Source organism: Macrotis lagotis, chromosome 1 (genome assembly GCF_037893015.1).
Source record: "Macrotis lagotis isolate mMagLag1 chromosome 1, bilby.v1.9.chrom.fasta, whole genome shotgun sequence".
NCBI classification, from domain to species: Eukaryota; Metazoa; Chordata; class Mammalia; order Peramelemorphia; family Peramelidae; genus Macrotis; species Macrotis lagotis.
The window spans coordinates 127,550,610-127,576,696 of record NC_133658.1 but is presented as its reverse complement, the minus strand read 5'-3'; the positions used below and the strand labels follow the sequence as shown (position 1 = coordinate 127,576,696).

Here is a 26,087-nt window from a genome sequence, read left to right as displayed (position 1 = left end):
AATAGTAGTTTCTACCTATCATTTTTTGGGGAAGGTTTTGAATTTTATACTTCCCCCCTCCCCCCACAGAAGTCTTTACATTGTTTCCATGCTATGCATTGATCAAAATTGGATGTGAATAACACTGCTCATATGACTCCTGATGATGTTCTCCCTGTATTTGAATGTTAGTTCATCCTTTTTAGTCCCTTATGATGTATGTTTCCTTTTTTTATATTTATTTTGAGTTATGCTTTTGCAACTGACAGTTTCAATACAGCTTTTGTTTTTTATCAGGAATTATTGAAGTCCTTTTTTATCAAAGGTCCATTGTTTTCCCTTGTAGCATTATTAAAAGCCTTTTTTAAAAATAAATTGATTTCATTGATTGTAATGTTATTGTATGCAATATCTGATTTTCTTGAAAGTAGTCATGATATGTAGTTATTAGAAGTATATGCCAGATGGTATCTGCAGTTAGAGGCAGTAGGGTGTTAAGAGTGACAGATCATTGGACCTGGAGTCAGGAAGATCTGTGTTAGATGATCGCACATGAGTCATTTAACCTATGTCTGTCTACAGTTTTTTCATTTGTATAATGTGGATGATAATATCACCCACCTCCCAATTTTGTAGAGCATTTTCCAAAACTTAAGATTCTATGCAAAAGCTATTGCCTTTGGTTATGCATAATAAAACAAGCTCATCTAGCTATTTTATTTTTCTTTCCAATGTGTCATTATCATCCTTTTTTTGTTAATTTATAATAAGAATTTTTATATTTTTATGCTCAGTTTCTCCATTAGTCTCTATTAGTCATTGGATAAGGATTTAGCATTTAAAGTATCCACAGTTAAGTTAATGTTTACAGGTGGTATAAAAAGTATGTAATAGTATTCTCAACCTCCTTTTCTGCCATTCTGCCATTGTTACTTCGGCAACACTGTAAGCATCCACAGACTTGAGAACCATTTTAAAATGTTCTTTGTTTTATGCCTTTTCATCACCAAGAATTTATTACCAAATGGCCAGCCTACTGCTGAAGATTTTCTTCATACTTAACATTGTAAAATTTGACAGAGCTTATGTTTCACACATATATATTAAAAGATGCTAGTCATCCTCCTTTTCCAAAGATGAGCATTTGGGATAGAACTTTTTTTGTTAATAAAGGATACTTATGAAGAAAATCCAGTAATAGATCATAAGCCTTTCATAGAGACATAAAGTATTAGTACTGAAGGATTGTAGATGCTTTTGAAACTTAAAATCAAAGCAACTGATAATTTTTATTTTACCTCCAACAAAATACAAGCTCCTTGATGAACTAAGTTTTGAATTTGTATCTACAGAACCTAACACTATCCCTGGCACTTAATAAATTTTTATTGATTGATTGATTGATTGCCTTAAAGATTTTATTCTTTAAAACTAGGAAATGTAATGAGATTTTTCTTCTGGACTTGATTGTCAGTGACATTCATTTATATAGTTACCAAGAACAAACTCCAATTATTTATTTTTATTTCTATAAATGCTGTTTAATTGTTGTATTTATGTTTTACAAGGTTAAACCCAGATATTTTGTAGTTCTTATGAATGGGTTTTTCCCTTTGTGTTGTTTCTTTCTTTTATTAAACAAGTATAGAAATGCTTTTGTTTTTTCTTGGACTTCTTTTGTATGGACATTGCACTTTGTATTTGTAAGAATATCATCTTAGATTTTTAAAAGACTTGCTTGAAAGTAAGGGTAGAAAACAGATTTTGAATAGAAAAATGTGGCATAGTTTTATAAAAAGAACTGTAAGAGAGCGATATTTCAGAATGAGGTAAGGCTGCCCAGTAATACAAAAGGTCTTTATCTTGATAAAAAGATTAAGATTAGAATAAGGGATTGGATTGCTGCTTTAGCACCTTGGTATAGCACCTTGGCATGGACAATAGAGAGATGGTATTCCATTTTAGATTTTGCTTTTTTTTTTTTTCCTTTAAGAAGGAAAAGAATCTTTGGACTGAAAAGACAGAACAAAATAACTAAGAGAAAACTGAAATGCAAGAAAAATGGAGAGACATTGAGAACCTAGCTACTGCAGATGAGTTAAGTTGCTAGGCTCACACTCATGCCTGTGTTATGAAAGAATTGGCAAATGGAATTACTTAGTTACTTGAAGTGAATAAAAGTGGAAAAGTTATCAGAGAATTGGAGAAGAGCAGATGTCTTGATTTTTACATAAAGGAAAGAGAGCAAATTTGCCAAGTTAGTCTAGTGGTCTTGCTTTTAATTTATGATGAAATTCTTCAATATAGTTGAAGTTAGTGATGTCTACAAAGGGGATATGATTATTCTAAGTAGTCATCATGATTTTATGAAAATTAGGCATACCTACCAACAAAAATGATAAATGAAATGGATGAATAGTTACAAAAATATAAAATGCACAGATTAATATAAGAAGAAATAGAGGATTTTAATAACCCAGTGTCAGAAAAGAAACTAAGGTATAATGTAATGAATTCCCAAAAGAAAAAAATTCAGTACTGACTGTATTTATATCTGTAAGAGTGAAAAAAGTTCAGTGGATAGAGCTGGGTCCTGGAGTCAGGAGAACCTGAGTTCAAATTCAACCTCAGACAATTAATACTTACTTTGCTATGTGATCTTTGGCAAGTCTTTTGACCCCATTGCCTTGCAAAAACCAAAACCCAAAATAGAAAAATAGAAGCCTTAGAAAAACTCATTTTCTTTTATGGCAGGGTTACTAGACAGAGCAGGCAAATGCTGAAGATAAGTTTTTAGGATCTTTTTTTTTTATGGTTTTTGCCAGGCAAATGGAGTTAAGTAGCTTGCCCAAGGCCACACAGCTAGGTAATTATTAAGTGTCTGAGATCAGATTTGAACTCAGGTACTCCTGATTCCAGGGCCGGTGCTTTATCCACTGCGCCACCTAGTGGCCCCTTGTTTTTAGGATCTTAACAAGGCCTTTGACAAGTTTCTTAAACTACTTTAATTAGGTTTAGTTTGAAATTGGTTTAGTGGTTTAATCTTGAAAAGAAGTCTCCAGTACTCCTAGGACTCCAGGGAATCTGTGCTTTGTTCTGAGCATAATGGTAATAATGGAAAGAACACTATATTAGGATAGACTTAGGCTTATATCCTACTTGTATCCTACTTCATATTATTCTTAGTTATTTGTGTGGCTATGAGTTAGCCAAGAAGAGTTAACCTACCTGAGCCAGTTTCTTCAGCTCCAAAATCAGCATATATTACCTGTGATATTCACAGTGCTTAATTCTTACAATTGTTTTGAGAATTAAATGAGATAATATATGTATAAAACTTTTCTTTAACAATATTATCATCAATCTATCTTCATCCCAATTTCCTACTCCATAAAAGAGGATACTAATATATGTACCTTCTTAATGGTAGTGGCATGGATATCAAATAAAATATGTAATATGCTTTGAAAACCTTTCAGTGCTACCTAAATTTCAGCTATTTTTTTTTTTTATTGTTATGGAGAAGAAATGTGAATGTGGTTAGAGGACTGAACTTGGAATCAGGAATTTCTAGGTTCAAGTTTTATTTTGGATACTCAAACTGAAACTAAAGACTAGTCACTGACTGACCTTTCAGAGTAGGAAACACTAAGACTCAATATCAGCCATTTACTGATTTGTGGAAGTGGAGGGAGGTTTCTCTCATTGAGAGTTTTTCTTTGATTAAATCAGCTGTTATGAATTCATTCCCATTTACCCCCTCCAAAAAAAGAAATCACTATTGCTACCACCTTGGCTTGACATTTTGCCTTCCTCGCTTATGGAAAAATGTGGAAATTGAACTTGATTATATCTGCAGTGTTCTAGCACTCAATCCTATGAACCTTATTTCTGAAATGCACACTGCAGTTTATTTCTGTATAACTGCAGTGTGCATTTCAGATCAGATAACTTAACCTATTCCAAATAATTGTAAAGAATTCATATTAACAGTCTAGAAGAAACAAATGTGGCTGTAGAAACAGACGCTGGAAAGTGTAGCCAAAAGGTCTATCTTGACTTAAACTACCACCTCCTCAAATTACCATGGTAGTCTATGCTTACTTTTTCAATCAAACTACTTAAAAAAAAATAAAAAGACTATGTACATTGCCTCTTTTCATTGCCCTTCTTAAGCCTTTGTAGTCTGGTTTTCAATATCATAACTCTAAAGTTACCAGTAATCTCTCACAAATCTGATGTTCTTTTCTCCAAACTCATCCTTTCAGCTTTCTGCTATATATAAAACACTGCTGTCCACCTCCTCCTAGGTATTCTCTCCTGTCTGACTCTTCTACCTGTCTTTTCACTCCTCAATCCCCTTTACTAGTTCTTCATCAATATCATAACTACTACCTGTTAGTATAACCCATGGTTCTGTTCTTACTCTCTTTTCCCACTTTATTTTCCTAGCAGACTATCATCTACTATGAGTTTAGTTATCTCTCTGCAGCTGATTTCTAGGTTTTTATTGTGTCAGTCTTTCATTCCCCTACTGTCAGAAGCATTATTCTCCTCACTAAGCTTGTTCTGCATCAATGCTATTTATTGGACATTTCAGATTGCATGTCCCAGAGACACTTAAAACTCAACATATCCAAAACAGAATTCTCATAGATTCCACTCTCTCTCAAACTTTCCTATTTCTTTTTTTAGGATTTTGCAAGGCAAATGGGATTAAGTGGCTTGCCCAAGGCCAGACAGCTAGGTAATTATTAAGTGTCTGAGACCAGATTTGAACCCAGGTACTCCTGACTCCAGGGCCGGTGCTTCATCCACTGTGCCACCTGGCCGCCCCCCAAATTTCCTATTTCTAAAAGCACCATCAATTTTCCAGGCTCCGTGTTTTTCTAAATTCCTTATTCTCATCTGAATATCTAATATAAACTGTCAAATCTTATAACATTTATCTCTAAAACATCTCTCATTTCTGAATTTCTTCATTTATGGTACCACCTTAGTTCATAAACTCATCACTTCTTGGCTGGATGAATTGATCTCCCTGCCTCAAGTCTTTTCCCACTCCATTTCATTCTCCACATAGTTATCAAAATGACTTTCCTTAACCATTCCTCCACTTGATAAGTTCCAGTGGGTCCTTAATTGCTTGTTGGGTCAAATATAAACTTCTTGATTTGATTTTTAAATCTCTTTATAACTTAATCCTAATCATTTTTCTACCTTAAATAGACCTTACTTACTGTTGTGAACTGGTGGGATTATCTGGGATCTGCGATTCTCTTAGGCAAAAAAAGTGGAAATGAACTCTTTAGATCTCAGATAATTTCCTTGGGGATTAACATACACACATGCACACATACATACATACATACATATATATATATATATATATATATATTTATTTGATTTTAGCATTAATTTTTTGGAAAATTTTGAGTTCTGAATTATTTCCCTTCCCTTCAGCTCCCCCCCCAAAATGAGTAGGTAAATAATATATCAATTATACACCTTAAATAATATTTCCATATTAGCCACGTTGTCCCCCCCAAAAAGGAAAAACATTAACATGAAAAATTTATGCTTCATTCTGAACATAATTCGTCTGTTTTCTTGATGTAGATGACAATTTTCATTATGATGCTTTTGGAATTGCCTTGGATCATTATATTGATCAGAGTATCTAATTCTTTCACAGCTTATCATCATATAATATTTCTTCTATTTTGTAAAATATTCTTCTGCTTCTGCTCACTTCATTTTGTATCAGTTCATTTGAGTCTTCCCAGGTTTTTCTGGAACCATTCTGCTCATCATTTCTTACTGCACAATAGTATTCCATTTCCAATCAATCATTCCTTAATGGATGGATGGGCATCTCTTCACAATTCAATTTTTTTCTACCAAATAAAGAGATACTACTTATATTTTTGTACATAGTCTTCCTTTTTTTTTTTTTTTTAAAGATCTCTTTGGGATACAGAATTGGTTGTGGTATTGCTAAGTTAAAGGATTTGCATGGTTTTATAGACCTTTGAGGACAGTTCCAAATTGCTCTCCAAAATGGTTGTTTGGATTAGTTCACAAAAAAAATTTCTCTTATCAATAGTGACAGTGCATTTTTTCACATGAGAGAAATTTGCTATAAAAATGTTTTTAAAATTTCCTTCTAATCTTGGTTGCACTATTTTGTTTGTGTACAGTCTTTTTAATTTCATGTAATCAAAATTATCCATTTTATATCTAGTAATGCTCTCTGTCTGTTGTTTGGTTATAAATTCTTACCTTATCCATAAATCTGACAGGTAAAATTTTTCATGCCTCCCTAACTTGCCTGTGATATCACCCTTAATGTTTAAATCATGTATCCATTTTGACCTACTCTAAGTAAACTGTGTGAAATATTGATCCATACCTAATTTCTGCCAAACTGCTTTCTAATTTTCTCAGCATTTTTTTAAAATAAGGAGTTCTTTCCCAAAACTTAGATATTTGAATTTATCAAGCACTAGATTATTATGGTAATTTGCTGTTATGCATTGTGTACCTAGTGAATTCTATTGATCCATTATTCTTTTTCTTGGCTAGGACCAAATTGCTTTGATGTTTGCCACATTATAGTTTGAAATTTGGCACTGCTAGGCTGTCTTTGTGTAATTCACTTGATGTTCTTGACCTTTTGTTCTTCCAAATAAATTTTATTATTTTTCCTAGTTCTATAAGATAATTTTTTGGTAGTCTGAGTAGCATGGTATTGAATTAGTAAATTAATTTATTTAGAATTGTCATTTTTATTATATTGGCTTGGTCTACCCATGAGTAATTAATATTTCTCTAATTATTTAGATCTGAAAAATGTTTTGTAATTGTGTTTATATAATCATTGAATTTTATATTTTATATTGTCTGCAGTTAATTATTTCTTGCTGCTGGCCTTTCTTTGTAATATATAGAGATGCTGATTATTTATTTTTTTATCTTCCAAGCAACTTTGCTAAAGTTGTTCATTGTTTCAAGTATTTTTTATTGTTGACACTACATTTTCTAAGTATATCTTCATATCGTTTTGTTTCTTTGTTTCCTATTTTTATTCCTTTAATTTCTTCTTATCATATCTGTAGTTTTTCTTGTTCTTCATCCTTTGTACTTTAAGAGGACCAATAACTCTGGCTGATACAAGTTTGACATTAAATAGTAATAGTTCATATGGACATTTGGGATAACAACGTGTCTAGATTTGTGCATCTCACATTTCCTTTGTGTTACTGTGATTCTGTTTTCTCAGAGTACATCTTCTTTGTATACTGGGCTGGGCTGTCCTGTGCCATGTCTTTCTTGTCTCACAATTGACACCAAATTTCTTCAGAGCAGCCTTGAGAATTTCCTTTTTTCTTTTCTTCTTCTTTTTTTTTTTTTTTTTGCTTCTTTTGACTTTCTTATCAGTGTTTTTGCATTGGAATCACATGGCCAACCCATCAAAGTTGTGCTCTCTGCATTAGAGTTTGAATGCTTAAGTAGTTTAACTTGAGAGAGGGCATCTGTGTCTTATTTTGCCAGATAGTCTTGAGAATCTTTTTAATATGATTCAAATAGAATGGTTCTGTTTTTCTGACAATATTAGTTGATCTGACCATGGTCATGGATCCTGTCAATCATGAGGGCATTTGGAAAAATCATGATGAGATTTGTTTACCTGGAGAAGTTCTTCCATATTATGTACCAGTTTCATGATGGTATGCCTACACAGCTTCTGGATAAAGGACAATACCCTTATATTTGATCAGTCACCAGTAGAGTGAAACAGGGTTGTGTGCTTGTTTCCATGCTTTTTAAAAAGCATGATGCTTTCTATGCTGTGTAAAGATACTTTCAATGAGAATGAAAATAGCATCAAGGTCAGTTACCCACTGATGATAAACCTCCAGTTTAGTCTTGGTTTTTAATCTTTTCAAGTTAAATAGTTTCTTTTTCCTAATATTGGATTATTTAGAGTATTTTATTTTCTTATCTCTTAATCTAGGCAGTGAATGTTTTTTGTAAATCTTCATCCATTTCACTTATATAATCAATTTTATTGGCATGTTGTTTTTGACCTGCTTGTAAATTGGATTTAAGTGAAACAGAGTTGTCAAAAGTTGTCAGTCTCACTTTCTCTTCCAGAGTCATCAAAATCCCAGTGGCAAAACCACAACCAAGAAAACTAACCGTGGCTGGGTTTGCAGTGTATGATCTTGGCATCTTCCATGCCCAACCAAGCTCTAAGTGCTCTACAGCCCTGCTTCAATCATCTTTGAGGCCATTGAAACAAATTGTTCTCAACCATGTATTCCATCATGGGAAGTCTTTACATGCTTGGGGTGGACATTCCTCTTAAGTCACCAGTGGGTTTGAGTCCTGTAATTACCCTTAGCCTAATTTAACCTATCAACCCAAGATGGTTTTATATATAATCAACTCATTCCCATAACCCTCTATGTAGAATCCTTTTAACTAAATTCTTAAACTTAAATTCCCTTATAGAAAGGAAAATAAATTATTAACCTTATTAAATCTCTTATTCCTTCTTTCATGTTTACCTTATTATGCTTCATGTTGAGTTTTGTTTATAAAAGTTTCTATTCAGGTCTGGTCTTTTCATCAAGAATGCTTAAAAGTCTTGAATTTTATGAAAAATCCATTTTTTTCCTTGAAGGATTATACTCAGTTTTTCTGGATAGGTTATTCCATAGAAATCTCAGCCCTTTTGCTTTTCAGAAGATCATAGTCTAGCCCCTGTACTCCTTTAATGTGATAGTGGCTATATCTTGTGTGATCCTGACTGTATCTCCTCAGTACTTGAATATTGGGTTTGTTAGTTGTTTTTCTTTCCTGACTGCTTGAAACATTTTCTCTTTGACCTGATACCACCTACCTTAACACTGCCCTCACTTCTTCCCCATACCCAATTTAGCCAATTCTGCTTTTTAAAGGAGTTATTTTCTTTAGTGAATTTTTATACCTCTTTTCCAGTATTTTTTGTGCCTCTTTTATCAAGCTATCAATTTTCCCCCCATGATTTTCTTTCTTTGCTGTAATTTCTTTACCTAATTTTTCCTCTACCACTCTTCTTTGATTTTTTAAAATAATCTTTTAACTTTTGTAGGAATTCTTGTTAGATTTGTATTCAATTCACATTTTTTTTTTTCTTTTGAGGCTGTACTCGTAGTTGCTTTGACTTAATCGTCTTCCTCTGAGTTTGTGTCTTGATCTTCTGTATTGCCATAGTAGCATTTTATGGTCAGATTCTTTTCTTTTTTCTTTTTTTTCTACTGTTTGATCAGTTTTCTGCCTTATTTCTTGATGTGGATTTTTATGTTAATTTTGGGCTCTGTTCCTGGTATGGAGCTTGGGAGGAGTGCTATCTCAAGCTTCAGGTTTTTTCCCCACTGCTGTTTTTAGAACTAGTTCTGGTAATATGGAATTTCTTGATACTTCAAAGGTGGTTTGATCTGGGTAGAGAGGTCTGTACTCCCATCATTTACCTAGGCAGGGCTCCTCTTGGAACCAGAAATGATAATGTTTCTCAGAGTCCCTGATCACTTGGGACCAACTTGCCTGGGCAGTATCTCTCTGCCTCTCCATTTCCTTTTACCAGCTCCTCTCTGCCCTTGATCTGTGCCCCATAAATAGGTAGTAATGGAGTTGCTAAACAGCATCTATTCCTGAGTCCCATGCTAGCACAGAGGTACCCCATAATCTCTTTCTTATCAGTTGCCACATCTCCTTATCATTTCTTGCTTGAGAGTTCCTGAAGTTGGTGCTACTTCTTTCACTTACCACCTATTTCTCCCAAAGGGCCATCCTGTACTCTTTTTCTTACCTGCTACATTGTCCAAGACTAGAAGAATATGTCACTATGACTTTTTGTTGACTCTACCACTTGAAAATTCAATTTAAGGCATTATTTTTAACTTGGACAGTTTTATGATACTTTGGCTGAGCCAATCTCTCTGCTTTACCAACTTGGCTCTGCCCCCTTAGAATTTTTAGTTAGTATGAACTAGGAAAATCTTGGACCAGGAGAAGAACTGATGATGAAATGTTTCCCTTCTCTCTCTCTCTCTCTCTCTCTCTCTCTCTCTCTCTCTCTCTGTTTTTGCAAGGCAAATGGGGTTAAGTGGCTTGCCCAAGGCCACACAGCTAGGTAATTATTAAGTATCTGAGACCGGATTTGAACCCAGGTACTCCTGACTCCAGGGCCGGTACTTTATCCACTATGCTACCTAGCTGCCCCTGTTTCCCTTCTCTTAATAGAAAAGTGGAAACTATGGATATAGAATGTTGCATATCTTATTAGACAGTTTTCTAGACCAATTGGTTTTGTATAACTATTGATCTTTGTTTTAAGGGATTGGGATGGCCTTCAAATATTTAGGGGACAAAAGCCAAGCAGAGTAAAATTTACCTGTTCCTTCTTTAATTCTTGTTTTGAAAGTACTTGACAGGCTCTGCTAATGTATTTTATGACAATTAAATTTGTTGTTCCTGTTAAAAATAATAATAATAAAAATACTATACCTGAGTATAAAGTGATTTATATGATACCATGTATAAGATGTTCTCTTATATTCAGGTTAGTAAGAATGAAGCTCAGTGACTGGAATTAGTTATTAACTATGTATATTCATATATATATATATATATATACATATATATGTGTATATATGTGTATATATATATATATATATATTTAATTGATCAAAAGAAATTAAATATAGGAAGAAGGCCCAGTAGTATAATGGAGCACAGATAGTATTGAGTATAGTATTTTTTATCTGAACTATCTATCAAACGATACTGAAATGAATTGTTCAGCATGAAAAGGTATAGATAAGGTTGTAAAATGAATAAACTGACAGAGGGACTACCTGTGTTAATAAAATCTATTATTTGTTGAGGCATAAAGATTTTATTTATTTAATATAAAAATTTATCACATTCCTCAAGAAGGAATAGTTTTCAGGTTTGCTTTAAAACTGAATTTTTATCCCAAATGTCCCTGCCAGGCATGGTCACACTTTCTACACATTTCCTTAGAATCATAGAGTTGAAGTTTAAGAAAAATGAGAAGAAATTTCTGTTAATCCAAGTCTTAAAAAAATAAATTCCATGTTTTATACTTTTATTTATAGTTATATCCGAAACTGCTTTTACTACTATTATCTAAATCAGATATTCTTGACCTGAGATCTGTGATTTTTTTTTAATAAATACTTTGGAAATTAATTATATAATTTATAATTAATATTAATATAATTGGTTTCCTTTGTAATTCTAAATGTTTTATGTATTTTAAAAGATTGGGTTAATAAGACTTGTCAGTATGCTTCACCAGATTGCCAAAAGAGGGGTATATAACACAAATCTTAAGAACCCAAGAACCCCTTCTCTATATCTTTGTTTGAAAACTTTTCTAAAGCTTTATTAACATAGGCTTGTTAATTTGACCACACATAATACTCAGGCATTATAACTTAGAGGTGGTTTTCACCATTGCTGATCTGAATTATATTCAACAATTTGAGGATTATTGTAAACTTGGCACATATACACTGAAATAGAGGAGAAATCACAGACACATATCTAGTTGTTTTCTAAACTTAAAAAACCCCCAAGGATATAAGGAAAAGAGAATTGATGGGGATTGTGTTTTAGAATTGTTTCCTTAAGGATCTAAAATTACTGAGCAGACATTTTCTTGATAATTTTTATAGCACTTTTAAGAAAGAAGTAGGTGATAATATCCCTTCTCCATTATATTGTTGTTCATTATTCAGATGCATCTTTGTCTTACCCTGTTTTTTTCCCCCTTTACCAAACTCCTGGAAGACAGGGGCTATATTTCCTACACTTAAGAGAGTAGGCTAGGCGTTCCCAGGTTGTTGAACTGAACATGATTTAACCTCTTCCTTCTTCAACATTCTGCTCCTTTATTTCTGTAGTTGCTGAAATTGTTCTTCTGTAGAACTAGAATGTAATTAATTCAGAGTTCCAATAATTTTCCACCTTCTTTTCCTTTCTCTGAGTATGTAGGGCTTGGTTTCCTTTGTTGGAAGCACACAAAATGTATTTTTTGTTCTTGCAACACTTCTTTACATTAATTAGTTCATTTTAAACCATTCTTTATTCCCCAAATAGTCTTTCTGACTCTAAAAATTCTATTTTAAATAAAAAGTTATGAGTTCAAGAACAATTTCCATAAGCCCCCAGTTAGTGAAATTCTTAACAGTTAGGCAGAGATTAGGTTTTCTACTTATTGTTACATATTATTTCTAGTTAACCCTTTGTGGTAGAGCAAAGTTTACTAAAAAATGTTTGCTAATAAAACAGCAGATTATATGGGCCTCAGGAGGAGGTATTAGATAAGGAAAAAGTATACCTTTTCTTGGAACTTCTGTTCCAAAATATCTGTAGAACCAATGGCTCTTCTTGATGGCTCTCTTATCTGTCACAGAGAAGGGAAGAAAAAGCTAATAAATAGTAGATGCCAGGTACTGTGCTTAGGACTTATTACAAATATTATCTCATTTGATCATAATTCAGTCCAATCTTCTCTTTCCCCTTTGACTGGTTGCTCCAAGGCCATCAGTTCTTGGCTTAGCTCTGTCTGTCCTCTGCTCCTTTTTTTCTACTTCTAGACCCTCAGAGTCTCTAACTGTTTTCAAGATGGCTCCTTTCTTAATAGAAGTTTCTTAGGACAACACCATATAATGACACTGATTGATTCTGTGAAATGTACAGAGCCTTGTTCACACTGTAGAACTGTATTCTGATTGCTTTAGTCAAGAAGTATTCTAATTCTAAGATAATTAGTGGAGCTGCACCATCACCCTTATGCTAATAATATAAATGCCAGCAGTGTTTAGTGTTTCAGTACCTATCATATAGAAAGCATTTCTTTTACATATGGACTGATTAGATCTCAGAAGTTTGTTCTCTTTTAAAAATACCAGTTTAATTTATACTGGAAATTAGCTCACTAATGGGAGCACTAGTTTGAGCTGAATTTAATTTTTCTTTGAGTCATATTGTTTATTTGTTCTATTTCTCCAGACAGGCATGGTACGTTGTGATACAGCAGTTGGAACACCCGATTACATATCACCTGAAGTTCTGAAGTCACAGGGTGGTGATGGCTACTATGGACGAGAGTGTGATTGGTGGTCTGTAGGGGTTTTCCTTTTTGAGATGCTGGTTGGTGAGTAAACACATTCTCCTGATCTTCCTCCCTTCTTTCCTACTCCCACCTCACAACATTTTACTTGGGTTGACACAATTATATGTGTGTGAAAGTCAAGTCAACCATGCTTTATTATGTGCTAACTACTGTCCTAAGTTCCTGGGTTGAAAAGATTGGCAAAAACCTGTCCCATTTCTCAAGGAGTTCACAGAATAATGGGGTAGACAAACAAGATGCCTTTAGCATTAAGGGAGATCAGGAAGGGCTTCATGCAGAAGGTGAAATTTGAGCTCATATTGGAGGGAAATCAGAGGCAGAGATGAGGAGGGAAAGAATTATAAACAATGGGGATAACCAATGAAATAATTGAATATCTCTTATTCAAGCAATAGTAGAGAGACCAGTGTCACTGTATTATAGGATATGTCCAGAGACAGAGCGGAGGAGTTAAAAGTATAGGAGGATTAAAAGGCCATGAAGGTGCTGAATTTTGAAGGACTATAATAAAGCCAAACAGAAGAGTTTATATTTTGTTGTGGGAGCAATATGGAGCCACAAGAATTTATTGAATATTGGAAGACTTGGTCAGACTTTCACTTTAGGAAGATCAATTTGGCAACTGACTGGTGGTGAGAAGAGTCTTGAGGCGGAGTGAACAGCAAGAAAGTTATTGTAATTGTCCACATTTTAATGAGAGATGTTATAATGTTTGTTTGTTTTGGTTTTTGCAAGGCAATGGGGTTAAGTGACTTGCCCAAGGTCACACAGTTAGGTAATTATTAAGTATTTGAGGCTAGATTTGAACTCAGATCCTCCTGACTCTAGAAGCTTTGTTCTATCCACTGTGCCACCTAGCTACTGAGAGACATTACATTGAAAGTAGAATTGACAAGACTTGGCAGCTGATTAGAGGGAGGATTTGAGGATGCTATCTCAATTTTGAGCCTAGGTAACTTTCTGAAAGGATGGTTTTGCCTCTGACAGTAATAGGAAAGTTTGAAAGAGGCAGTGGGTCTTGAGGAAAAGGTAATGAGTTCAGTTTTGGGCACATTGAGGTTGAGAGGTTTATGGAACATCCATTTCAAGGTGTCTAATAGGTAGTTGGAGATGCAAGAATACAATTTTTAAGAGAGATCTGCACAGAGATGATAATTAAATTCATGCATGATGAACCAAGAGAGATAGTATAGAAGAAGAAATGGAGAGGTCTCAGGACATAGCCCAGGGGAGGGAGGGCACCCAGAGCACAAGCTGTTCAAAATCCCTGAAAAGAGACTTAAGAAGGAGTGACCAACCAAGGAGGAAAAACCAGGAGAGGACAATGTTATGAAAACCTGGAAAGTAGAGAGTATCAGAGAGAAGGGGTGATTAACAGTGTCAAAGGTTGCAAAAAAGTCAAGAGGATTGAGGAAAGGCAATTAGAGTTGATAGTTAAGAGGTCATTGGTAACTGTAGAGAACTCTTTTAGTTTCAGGAGGAAAACAGAAGCCAGAGGACAAGAGTTAAGAAGAGTAAGGGAAAGGAAGATGGAGGCAGTGATTGTTGTGCTTGTCTATGATAAATGTCCCTGTAATTAATTGGGATAAATCCTACTTGGCCATAATGTATTATACTAGTGATAACTTGTTGTAATCATTTTGCTAAGATTTTATTTAAGATTTTTGCATCTATATTTATCAGGGAGATAGGTGTATAATTTTCTTTCTGTTTTAACTCTTCCTGGTTTAGGTATCAACACCATATTGGTGTCATAGAAAGAGGCAGAGTTCAGTCTTCAGCTATTTTTCCAAAGAGTTTATATAGAATTGGAACCAATTGTTCCTTAAACGTTTGATAGAATTCACTTGTGAATCCATCTGGCTCTGGAGATTTTTTCTTAGGGAATTCAATAATGGCTTTTTGAACTGCTTTTTCTGACATAGGGTTATTTAGGTATTTAATTTCCTCTTCATTTAACCTGGGCAACTTATATTTTTATAAATATTCATCCATTTCACTTAGATTATAAAATTTATTGGCATAGAGTTGGATAAAATAATTCTGAATTATTATTTTAATTTCTTCCTCATTGGTGATGATTTTACCTTTTTCATTTATGATACTAGCAATTTGGTTTTTTTTTATTAAATTGACCAGAGGTTTATAAATTTTACTGGTTTTTTTTTCATAAAATCAACTTTTGGTTTTATTTATTTGTTCAATAGTTTTCTTGCTTTTGATTTTATTAATTTCTCCTTTAATTGGGGGTTTTTAATTTGTACTTTCTCTAATTTTTTAGTTGTATATTTAGTTCATTGATTTCCTCTTTAATTTATTCATGTAAGCATTTAAAGATATAATATATCCCCTGAAAGCCACTTTGCATGTATCCCATAATTTAAAATACTACTTCCAAGAAATACTTTTTAATCTCTGGAAGTAGAATATGGATAGGAGATTGTACTCTGAAGGGGTATTATATTCACTCTAATGCATCATCAGATGAAAGAGGAAAGGTGGAGAGCCAGTAAAGTTGAGAAAAGAGGGTATTAACAAAGAGAACAAATACAAAAAGCCCTTAAATGAAGTAGGTCATTCTTTGACTGGGTCACACTCTGACGTCTTGAGAAGAAAGGTAAAATGATCTATCCTGCATACCTATAACAGGAGTCTTAAGAGATCAAAGAAAATACTCTGCATCTGAGGAAGGCCCTTCAAATGACAAGAACAAAGCACTACTACTCCTATTAGTTATTCATTCCAATCCTTGAGAACTGTTTTGACAGTGATTTCTTCTTCTGAAATTTCTTTCAGGTTCATCTTCTCTGGAAACCATCTTATTAAACAAAATAGTGCACTTTTATATTGTTTCCCAAGCTAAGCAATGTACAAGGATTGGTTCAATATTAGGAAAACTGTTAGTATAATTAATTATATCAATAACAAACCTAAGATGCTGAAAAAGCCTTTGACAAAATACAGCACCCATTCCTACTAAAAACACTAGAGAGCATAGGAATAAATGGATTGTTCCTTAGAACAATAAGCAGTATCTATCTGAAACCATTAACAAGCATTAAATGCAATGAGGATAGGCTAGAGGCATTACCAGTAAAATCAGGGATGAAACAAGGATGCCCATTATCACCACCACTATTCAATATTGTATTAGAAATGTTAGCTTCAGCAATAAGAGAAGGAAAAGAAATTAAAGGAATTAGAATTAGGAAGGAAGAGACAAAACTCTCACTCTTTGCAGATGATATGAATGGTACACCTAGAGAATCCCAAAAAATCATCTAAAAAACTGCTAGAAATAATTAGCAACTTTATCAGAGTCGCAGAATATAAAATAAACCCTCACAAATCCTCAACATTTGTATTTATGACTAGCAAAATGCAGCAGAAAGAGCTAGAAAGAGAAATCCCATTCAGAGTAACTTCAGCCAGTATAAAATATTTGGGAGTCTACCTGCCAAGGCAGACTGAGAAACTTTTTTGAAAACAATTATAAAACACTTCTCACACAAGTAAAATAAGATTTAAATAACTGGGTAAATATCAACTGCTTATGGACAGGCTGAGCTAATATAATAAAATGACAATTCTACCAAAACTAAACTACCTGTTTAGTGCCCTACCAATCAAAATTCCAAAAAATTACTTTAATGAGTTAGAAAAAATTGTAAGTAAATTCATATGGAGAAATAAGCAGTCGAGAACTTCCAGGGATTTAATGAAAAAAAAGTGCAAAAGAAGGTGGCTTAGCCCTACCAGAACTAAAATTATATTATAAAGCACCAGTCATCAAAACTGTCTGGTATTGGTTAAGAAACAGTGGTGGATCAGTGGAATGGACTAGGTACAATAGCAGGAAATGATTATAGTAATCTGCTGTTTGATAAACCCAAAGAGTCCAGTTATTGGGATAAAAATTCTCTCTTCAATTAAAAACTCTTGGGAAAACTGGAAGTTAGTATGTATGGAAGAAACTTGGATTAGACCAACACCTCACACCTTATACCAAGATAAGATCAAAATGGATATAGGATTTAGACACGAAAAGCAATATTGTAATCATATTTGGAGATCAAGGAATAGTTTACCTGTCAGACCTATGGAAAGGGAAACAGTTTATGACCTAGGAAGAGATGGAGAACATCACTAAAAACAAACTAGACAATTTTGATTACGTTAAATTAAAAAGCTTTTACACAGACAAAACCACTTTAACCAAGATCAAAAGAAATGTAAATTGGGAAATAGTTTTTGTAACTAGTATTTCTGACAAAGGACTCATTTCTAAAATATATAGAGAACTGTATCAAATTTTTAAAACTACAACCCATTCCCCAGTTGACAAATGGTCAAAGGATATGCAAAGGCAATTTCAGATGAGAAAATCAAAGTGATCCAGTCATACGAAAAATTGCTCTAAATCACTACTTATTAAAGAAATGTAAATTAAAGCATCTCTGAGGTGCTACCTCACACCTCTCAGACTGTCCAATATGACCAGAAAGGACAATGATCAATGTTGGAAGGGATGTGGGAAATCTGGGACACTAATACATTGTTGTTGGAGCTTTGAGTTCATCTAAGTTGTCTGGAGAGCAATTTGGAATTACGTCCGAATGGCAACCAAAGTGGGCATACCCTTTGATCCAGCAATACCACTACTGGGTCTATACCCTGAAGAGATTATGAAAAAGGTTAAAATTATTACTTATATAAAAATATTCATAGCAGCCTTGTTTGTGGTGGCAAAGAATTGGAAATTAAGTGAATGTTCTTCAATTGGGGAATGGCTTAACAGACTGTGGTATATGTATGTACTGGAACACTATTGTGCTATTAGAAACCAGGAGGGATGGGAATTCAGGGAAGCCTGGAAGTATTTGCATGAACTGATGCTGAGTGAGATGAGCAGAACCAGAAGAACATTGTACCACTCTAATAGCACCATGGGGGTGATGATCAACCTTAATGAACTTGTTCATTTCATCAGTGCAACAATCAGAGACAATTTGGGGCTATGTGTGTTGGAGAATACCATCTGTATCCAGAGAAAGAATTTTGGAGTTCCAACAAAGACCAAAGACCTTTAATTTAAAAAAAAAACCCATTATCTTATTATGTAATTTTGCTGTCTCTTATACTTTATATTTCTTCCTTAAGGATATGATTTCTCTCTCATTATATTCAGCTTAGATCAGTGCATACCATGGAAACATTGTAAAGCCTAACAGACTGCCTTCTGTGTGGGGTGGGAAGAGGGAGCAAGATTAGAGGAAAAATTGTAAAATTCAAAAAAAAAATAAAATCTTTCTTTAAAAAAAAGTAGTAGTATTTTAAACATATTTGGAGAAGACAGCTATCTTTCTTTTACATTTTTAAAAAGACATAATATACCTTTTCTCATAATTTCCCCATAACCCCACTTAGAATTTCACAGAATCAATTGAATTTAGCAGCAGTGATTTGATGTTTTTCTGAGATTGGTCTGTTTCTCACTCAGTTTTGGATTTATGTTGTGACTGGACTTTCTATAAAGAGGCTCCACAATAAGATTCTATTTATATATTTTAGTTATATATATCTGGCCTATTCTAAGAATGATTCTCTCTGATCTTTAAAAAATTACTTACGTCCTTTCTATGATTTGGGTGGGTGAAGTAGAAGATGGGAACCGCTTTAACTAATATGAATTTAGTTTAATTCTGGACTAACACAATTACCCCCAAGAACATTCACTCATTGTTAATGCAGTAGAAGGTTATTAGCCCTAGTAGTTTGAAGGTAAATCCTTAAAAAAATTAACCCTAATTTCATTTTGTCAAAATTCATTTAAGTTAGGATGTATGAATAGGATACAGACAGAAGTTGAAGCAAAAAGGACCCAATTTTTTCCATAACTCAGAATATTTTTTGTTTCTGTTAAAATCTTTGACATTTTTAAAAAATCTGAAGACTTAGTAAGAGTTGAAGGGCTTAATTGATCTGATCTAATAAAGGGTTCATCAAATTGAACCCCCCCCGATTTAGCTGATAGTGTACCTCTTAAATCATCATTACCAATATTCATATGAGAAATAAATGAATTTGAATTTTGCATATAACATTTTTTTCAATATATTTCTAATCAATTTACTTTTCATTATTTTCTTTGAATTTTAGGGGACACTCCATTTTATGCAGATTCACTTGTCGGAACATATAGCAAAATTATGGATCATAAAAATTCACTAAATTTCCCAGAAGATGCAGAAATATCCAAGCATGCAAAAAATCTCATATGTGCTTTCTTGACTGATAGGTGGGTATATATTTAAATTCCTTTGCAAACAAATTATTTGAAATTTGTTACAAATTAACATGTAGTCCAAGGCAAAATAATCTAGAATACCTAATCACAATGCTTTATAGCTAGGAAAGACTTTAGAGATCATCTCATTTTATAAAGAAGGAAATTTAGACCCAAAAAGAAGAAATTAATTCCACTCTGTCATAAGATTGAAATCCAGTGCTTTTAAAACTTTATTTGAATATTTCATTATTAAGATGTACTATAGTACAATAGATAGAGAGCTTTCCTGCCAGTCAAGAAGATGACCCAAATTGAGAATTTATTTTTTGATTTTACCTTTCAACATCTCTTCACTTGACACCAAGCAATGCCCTTTGAATTATAGGGTATATAGACCAATTGCTAATCTATATATCTATCTATAAGTATATGCAGAACAAATATAAAGTCAGCAAATTAGGTGCAAATTAATCCAAAGTAGCTGGGTTGACCTTTTACAACCACTCTAAAAGCTATTGAGTTCTTATCAGTCCACTAGAATGAAAATTATTTTAAAATGAACTGAAAAAAAATTAAGAAGGTATGCCTTCTGAAAAACTAATCATATAATACATTCTGAAGACAGTTATTTTTTTGAATATTTTTTGCCTCCTCTAATAGGATTAATAGTTTCTTCTTATCATAAATGAAGACAGTATATAGCAAAATGATCAAACACTCCTAAACTTTAAAATCATTTCTGTTTGTCCTTGGAATAGTTGATAATTTACATTTTAGTGTGAGACATCTTGAGCTGTAAATTCATATCCCTTTGAAGCTAAGTAATTGATTGAGCAAAAATGATTTCTGTTCATCTTTTCCCAGTCCTTGCAAAATACTACTGTAAGCCGAGAGTACAACTATGCCAACTTTGATTCTCTGACCCTTCAGCAAATCAATTACTTTCTCAGACTTCACTCTCTCTCCCTAAAAATAAAAAGCTTAGATTCATCTTTTCTATCTATAAAATTAATGTGATTGTGTGATTCTTTACTTCAAAGCATTTATTGTATCTGATACATGTCTCCCTGAGAATGGGTAAAGTACTTAGATTCAAAAAGAACTTTCCTATTTAGCTGAGTTTTAGATTTAGCCCAAATCACAATTACCTTGAAGGTAAATCATAATAGAACTAAATTGGGGAAGTAGGCGGAAGTATAAATGGCTAATTTTAAATTATTAAATTAATTGAATTACTACTTGTTTATCAATCCTAATGAAAGTTTTGTGAAAAACAGGTTAGTATAATGTAGAGGAATAAGTGCTGTATTTAGAGTCTGAGGACCTTTAATCTTTTCTCAATTATTTATACTTTGTTGTCTGTGAACATGTCATCTCTCTGGGCCAGAATTTTTGTAAAATGAAATAATTGGATTAAATGATGTGTAAGGTATCCTCCAGATTGATATAGTTCTTTATAATTTCTTCCTACTCTGAAATCCTTTGAGACTCTTAAGATAAAGATTAACTGTAGATAATAGGGTTTATATATATATTTTAACTGATTAGTAGAGAAATAACCCCTCAATTATTTGGACAGTATTTTAACATTTTGTTCCTTATATTTTTGAGAACAACTGGCATTTAAATGCAAACAATTATGTATATACAATATAAATATTTTATCAATGTTTTTCATAACATTTCTACCACTTCCCAGCTATCACTCCCTTTAACAAAGAAGTAAAGGTAATATGCATACCCCTTTTTTTTTCTTTTGCCAAGAAAGGAAGGCATAATTTGCTATCTCTTCTGTGGGAAGAAAAAAAGGAATTTTTTAAATTCCTTTCAGTCTCAACTTATTTAAATTTAGCCCCTCTATCCTTAAACAATTTTATTAAGTTTAAATTGCCAACTTAATTGCTCTAAAATGTAGAAATCTAAAGATAGCATGTTTTGGAGAAACCATTACATTTCTAACTATTGATAAACAAAGCTTGCCTGTTGTTGTATATGTAGATTGACTGATACTTTTCTTGTAGAATGTGACCCCCTTTTTTCTGGGAAAGAACATTTATTTATTTTTATTGATGCCTTTTGCTCTGTAACCACAGTCATTTCTGAATATACTCTCACTCACTTGCCCAGTGAGCTCTCTTGCAACAGAGATAAATAGTTAAATAACAATTGACAGTGCCTTGTTCTGTTTTCCCTATGTTGTACTGTAATCTTCCACCACTCTATTTCAATGAAGGAAGTTGAAATACTATTTGTTGTTTAAAAATCTGATGGAGTGTGCAAAGAAAGAAAAAAAAGGGAGTGTATTAAGCATGTTGAGAAAGGCTTCTGTCAAGGAAAGGAATTTACTCCTGAAAGGGCTGCTGTAGTAACTTTCTATCAAGGGTAGAGAAGAGACATTGAAGTAGAGTTTAGTGCCATAAATATGTCCAGGAATTACTTCCTCAGAAATAACCTCGCTCTGAGTTATGTGATTATTATTGAAGCACTTAAAGTAACAAGAAAGAATGAAATTCTTTGCACAATTTATACATTTTTCTCCCAGAACTGTAGTTTTTGCATGTAAATAGAAGATAGATGTAGAATTTTCCATTTTTTAACTACTTCAAATATTTTGGCAAAAATACCAAGAGTTCTTTTTTTTAAAGCAAAAGGAGTGGTGGAGTTTTAAAAAATATAAATATCAGTAAAATGTTGAATAACTCTTCTGTGTCCTAAGCCAGACCTCCCTTCATGTACCTCTTCCAGTTTGTCATGTGGTTTGGCAAGCCTCTCAATTCATGGTTTAATTTTTTTTCATTTAAAAGTCTGTACTGTGTGTGCTCTCTTTCTACACCAAATTGAGATGGAAAAATGTTTCCCTCACGTGGTACATTTACCCTTCCAGCCATTTTGGTGCATCTTTTGAATGCTGATAAAATAACTTTTATAAGAATATGTTCCTAACACTAACTCTTTTTTGGATTTAATGATTTAAAGAGATACAGATTATTGCAAAAAGGAGTCTATTTTTACTTGAATTCCATAGCCTTCCCCCCCTTTTTCATAATGTAACATTGAATCAATTGGTATGTTTAGGGAGGTGCGACTTGGGAGAAATGGGGTTGAAGAAATCAAGCAACATTCTTTCTTTAAAAGTGATCAGTGGAATTGGGATAACATAAGAGAGAGTAAGTATTTCAATTAAATTATGTATCATGCCATCATTTTTAAATTTTTAAGTTGATATCTATTTTGAATTAATAGGGGTATTCATTTCTAAATTGATTTCTGTGTATACTATTTCTATACAGCATTTTTCATAATTAAATGTAAAATTCTCTACTGCTTAAATGATGATATTGCAATTATAGTTCTACAATATCAAAAGAGGCCTTTAAAATTTGTATAGTTTAAGGAATCATGAATTTAATTATGGAATAAGGAAAATTATTTCTTAATTAAAATGTAGCTAAATATCAGTCAAGTATTGTTTATTTAAAAACACACCTATGTGACAAGTATTGCTAGGCACAGTGAGTTTAACTTAATTCAAATTCTCTATGAATTTTTTTTACATATAGAAAATTATAGAAATCAAAGATTTTTTTTACTTTAGACTGATTTTTTTTAAAAGCCCTAGAAGTTGTAAAAATATACTGTTAACTGTTTGCTTCAGAAAAGAGGTTGTTTTTAAATGTGATATCAAACTTTTCTTGAAGTATTTGCAAAGTTAATGTATTACTTTGGCATCAGATTTTTATCCTAATGCTGTTATACTAAGGTGAAAAACACAATAAAGAAAATGTTTAGCAGCATAAGGTTGCAGTTGGAGTATTTATTCGATTGTTTATTTTGTTTTTTGTTAATATTATTCCATTATTCCATTTTTTTACTCACAGGTAAAAAAATCAGTTTCTTTTCTAGTGCCTCTCTTGGTTCCTCGTTTTTGAAGTAGATCTAATATTTCAACCCTCTCATTTTTCTTTGAAATATAAATTTATATCATAATAAAAAGTAAAGAATTAAAATGTATTATGTGATATTGCAAATCTATCAAAAATTCTTCCTTTTGCATTTTAAGAAGTAGTAAAATCAGTATTTTTTTTCTTATAGCTGCAGCTCCTGTAGTACCTGAACTCAGCAGTGACATAGATAGCAGCAATTTTGATGACATTGAAGATGATAAAGGAGATGTGGAAACCTTTCCAATTCCTAAAGCCTTTGTGGGAAACCAGCTGCCTTTTATAGGTTTTACCTACTATAGCGAAAATTTGTATGTGATTCATTGAAAATAGTGTTTTCCTTTACTTACTAAAATTGTGCTCTTTTAAATGTGCACTGATTTATTTTAGTTTATATTTAGAATGTGAATTGATTTTATAATATTGATATATACTTTATTAATATTTTTAAGCCTAGAGATGTCTACAGAGGCATAATAATCAGAAGTCTTATGTGCTCATTCTGCACAATTTAGAAAAATAATCTTGATGCACTGCACTTCTTGATTATATTTTAAGGCAGGAGCTACCAAAAACACATGTAAGAATGTGTAGTACATATGTGTGTGTGTGTGTGTGTGTGTGTGTGTGTGTGTGTGTGTATGGCAATTTTGGAAAGATTGCACTATTAACTGTGTATAAGACTTCGTGAAGATGGTGGCACTTGAGCTAAAGAATCCAACATGCAAAGATAAGAGAGAACACTCAGGGCTGGGGTACAGCCAGTATAAAGTATGGAAGTGAGAAATGGAAGATGACATTTCATGTATTCAGAAGAATTAGTATTCCAGACTAGGTGAATCACAAACTGGGTCCAGTTTTTGAAGAATTTTAAATGCCAAATAGAGAAACTTACATTTAATCCTGGAACTGGTTGAGTAGAAAGATGAAATATTTATATTGTAATATAGGGAATTCATTTTAGTATATGTCTGATAAAGTGGAATAGAGAGAGACTTGAGACAGGCTATTGCAGTAGGCCAAATAAGAGTTGATAAAGGGCCTGAACTAGGGTGGTAAATCTCTTAAATAGTGAAGAGGGGAAACATATAAGCTAGAACTACTGGGAAGATAGAAATGACTAAGATTTGACATCTTGTTGGATTTGTGCAGAGAGCATCAGTGAGAAGTTGAAGATGACAAGATGATGATTCTCTGTGACTGGAAGAAAAGTGGTACCTTTGAAAGTAATAGGAAAATTTAGAAGAACATTGGGTTTTAGGGGGGGGAAGGTATAAAGAGTTGTTTTGAACTTATTTAATGAAGGGGACAAACAAGTCTCTGACCAATAGAAGTCACTCCACTGATAGCAAGTTGGACTACACAACTCTTTCTACACAGTTCTTTTTGCTTTTCTCAAAACATATCTCTCCTTCTCTCTCTCTCTCTCTCTCTCTCTCTCTCTCTCTCTCTCTCTCTCTCTCTCTCTCTCTCTCTCTCTCTCTCTCTCCCTCCCTCCCTCCCTCCCTCCCTCCCTCCCTCCCTCCCTCTCCCCTTTTCTTTCTTCTCATACTTGTAGGTGCTCTGCCTAAAAACCTGTTAAGATTCAAATCACTCTGGCTCTCCTTGATTGAACAACAGTGGGTCTCACTTAAATCCCATTCACTTGCATGTCATGGCATCACCTTCCTGATGTCATGGTCTTCTTCAACAATGAAGAACAAACAACAACCACCTTTGGGACATTCAGTTTGAAATATCTAATAGGCAGTTACTGAATATCAGAAGGGAATCTAGGACTGAAAATATAGATCTGGGAGTCAGCATATAGATGGTAATTGAACCTGTGGAAAGAGATGAGATCAAGTGAAAGAATATAAAGAGAAAAAGGGTCCTGAACATTCTTAATGGGATGGTAACAAAAGAAACTGAGAAGAAGCCAGTCACATGGATAAGAAAAGGACCAGGAGTGAGCATTGTCCCAAAAACCTAAATAGAAGAGAGTTTTGGAGAGGAAAGAGATGTAGTCAATAGTATTGACTGTAAGACAATTAGGAGATTGACAGCAACCTGGTAGAGTTTAAATTCTAGAGAACTTAACTTGCTCTTTAAAAAAATTTTTTTCAGGTTGTCAGGTGATTCTCCTTCATCCTGTACAGAAAATGATTCAGTACAATCAAGAAAAAATGAGGTTAGTATATGTTAGTTCTGTAAATTATTTTACTGATATTTACATAAAGAGAAGCTCCTCTAAAACTGTCTTTCACATGTTAGGAGTTGTCATGGCATTTCCCCTTTTCTTACCTCCCCACCCCCCCACTCCTATGTATGAGTGATCCAAATGCTAAAGCATCTTAAAATAAATCCATATTTATCATAGTTACTTTTGAGTAAATAATTTGTTTATCGTTAGTCATATTCCATAGGTAGTAAATTCATGAAAAATTAAATTTTGTATTATAATTGACTTTATCTAATACCTTTAAGGTTTGAAAGGTACTTTACATTTATTATCTCATTTAATCCTGAAAACAATGAGGTCAGTGTTGTTATTATCTTAACCCTTTTACAGATGAGAAATTGAAGGCTTGAGTGACTTATTCAGGGTCACATAAATAATATATAACTTAAATAAATAATGTATAAATAATAATGTAATAAATAATAATATAGAACTAAATCAAGA

General features: G+C 33.2%; 1 protein-coding gene across 7 annotated transcripts in view; it reads left to right on the top strand.

The window, feature by feature from the left end:
• ROCK2 (Rho associated coiled-coil containing protein kinase 2) overlaps window positions 1-26,087 on the top strand; it is a 147,278-nt gene that overhangs the window by 86,229 nt on the left and 34,962 nt on the right. For all 7 annotated transcript variants that reach the window (XM_074207676.1, XM_074207684.1, XM_074207706.1 and 4 more), the window contains exons 6-10: window positions 13,069-13,213; window positions 19,352-19,490; window positions 22,557-22,648; window positions 23,574-23,733; window positions 25,529-25,592. In XM_074207676.1, coding sequence (XP_074063777.1) covers window positions 13,069-13,213; window positions 19,352-19,490; window positions 22,557-22,648; window positions 23,574-23,733; window positions 25,529-25,592 — 600 coding nt within the window. The remainder of the gene's footprint in view (window positions 1-13,068; window positions 13,214-19,351; window positions 19,491-22,556; window positions 22,649-23,573; window positions 23,734-25,528; window positions 25,593-26,087) is intronic.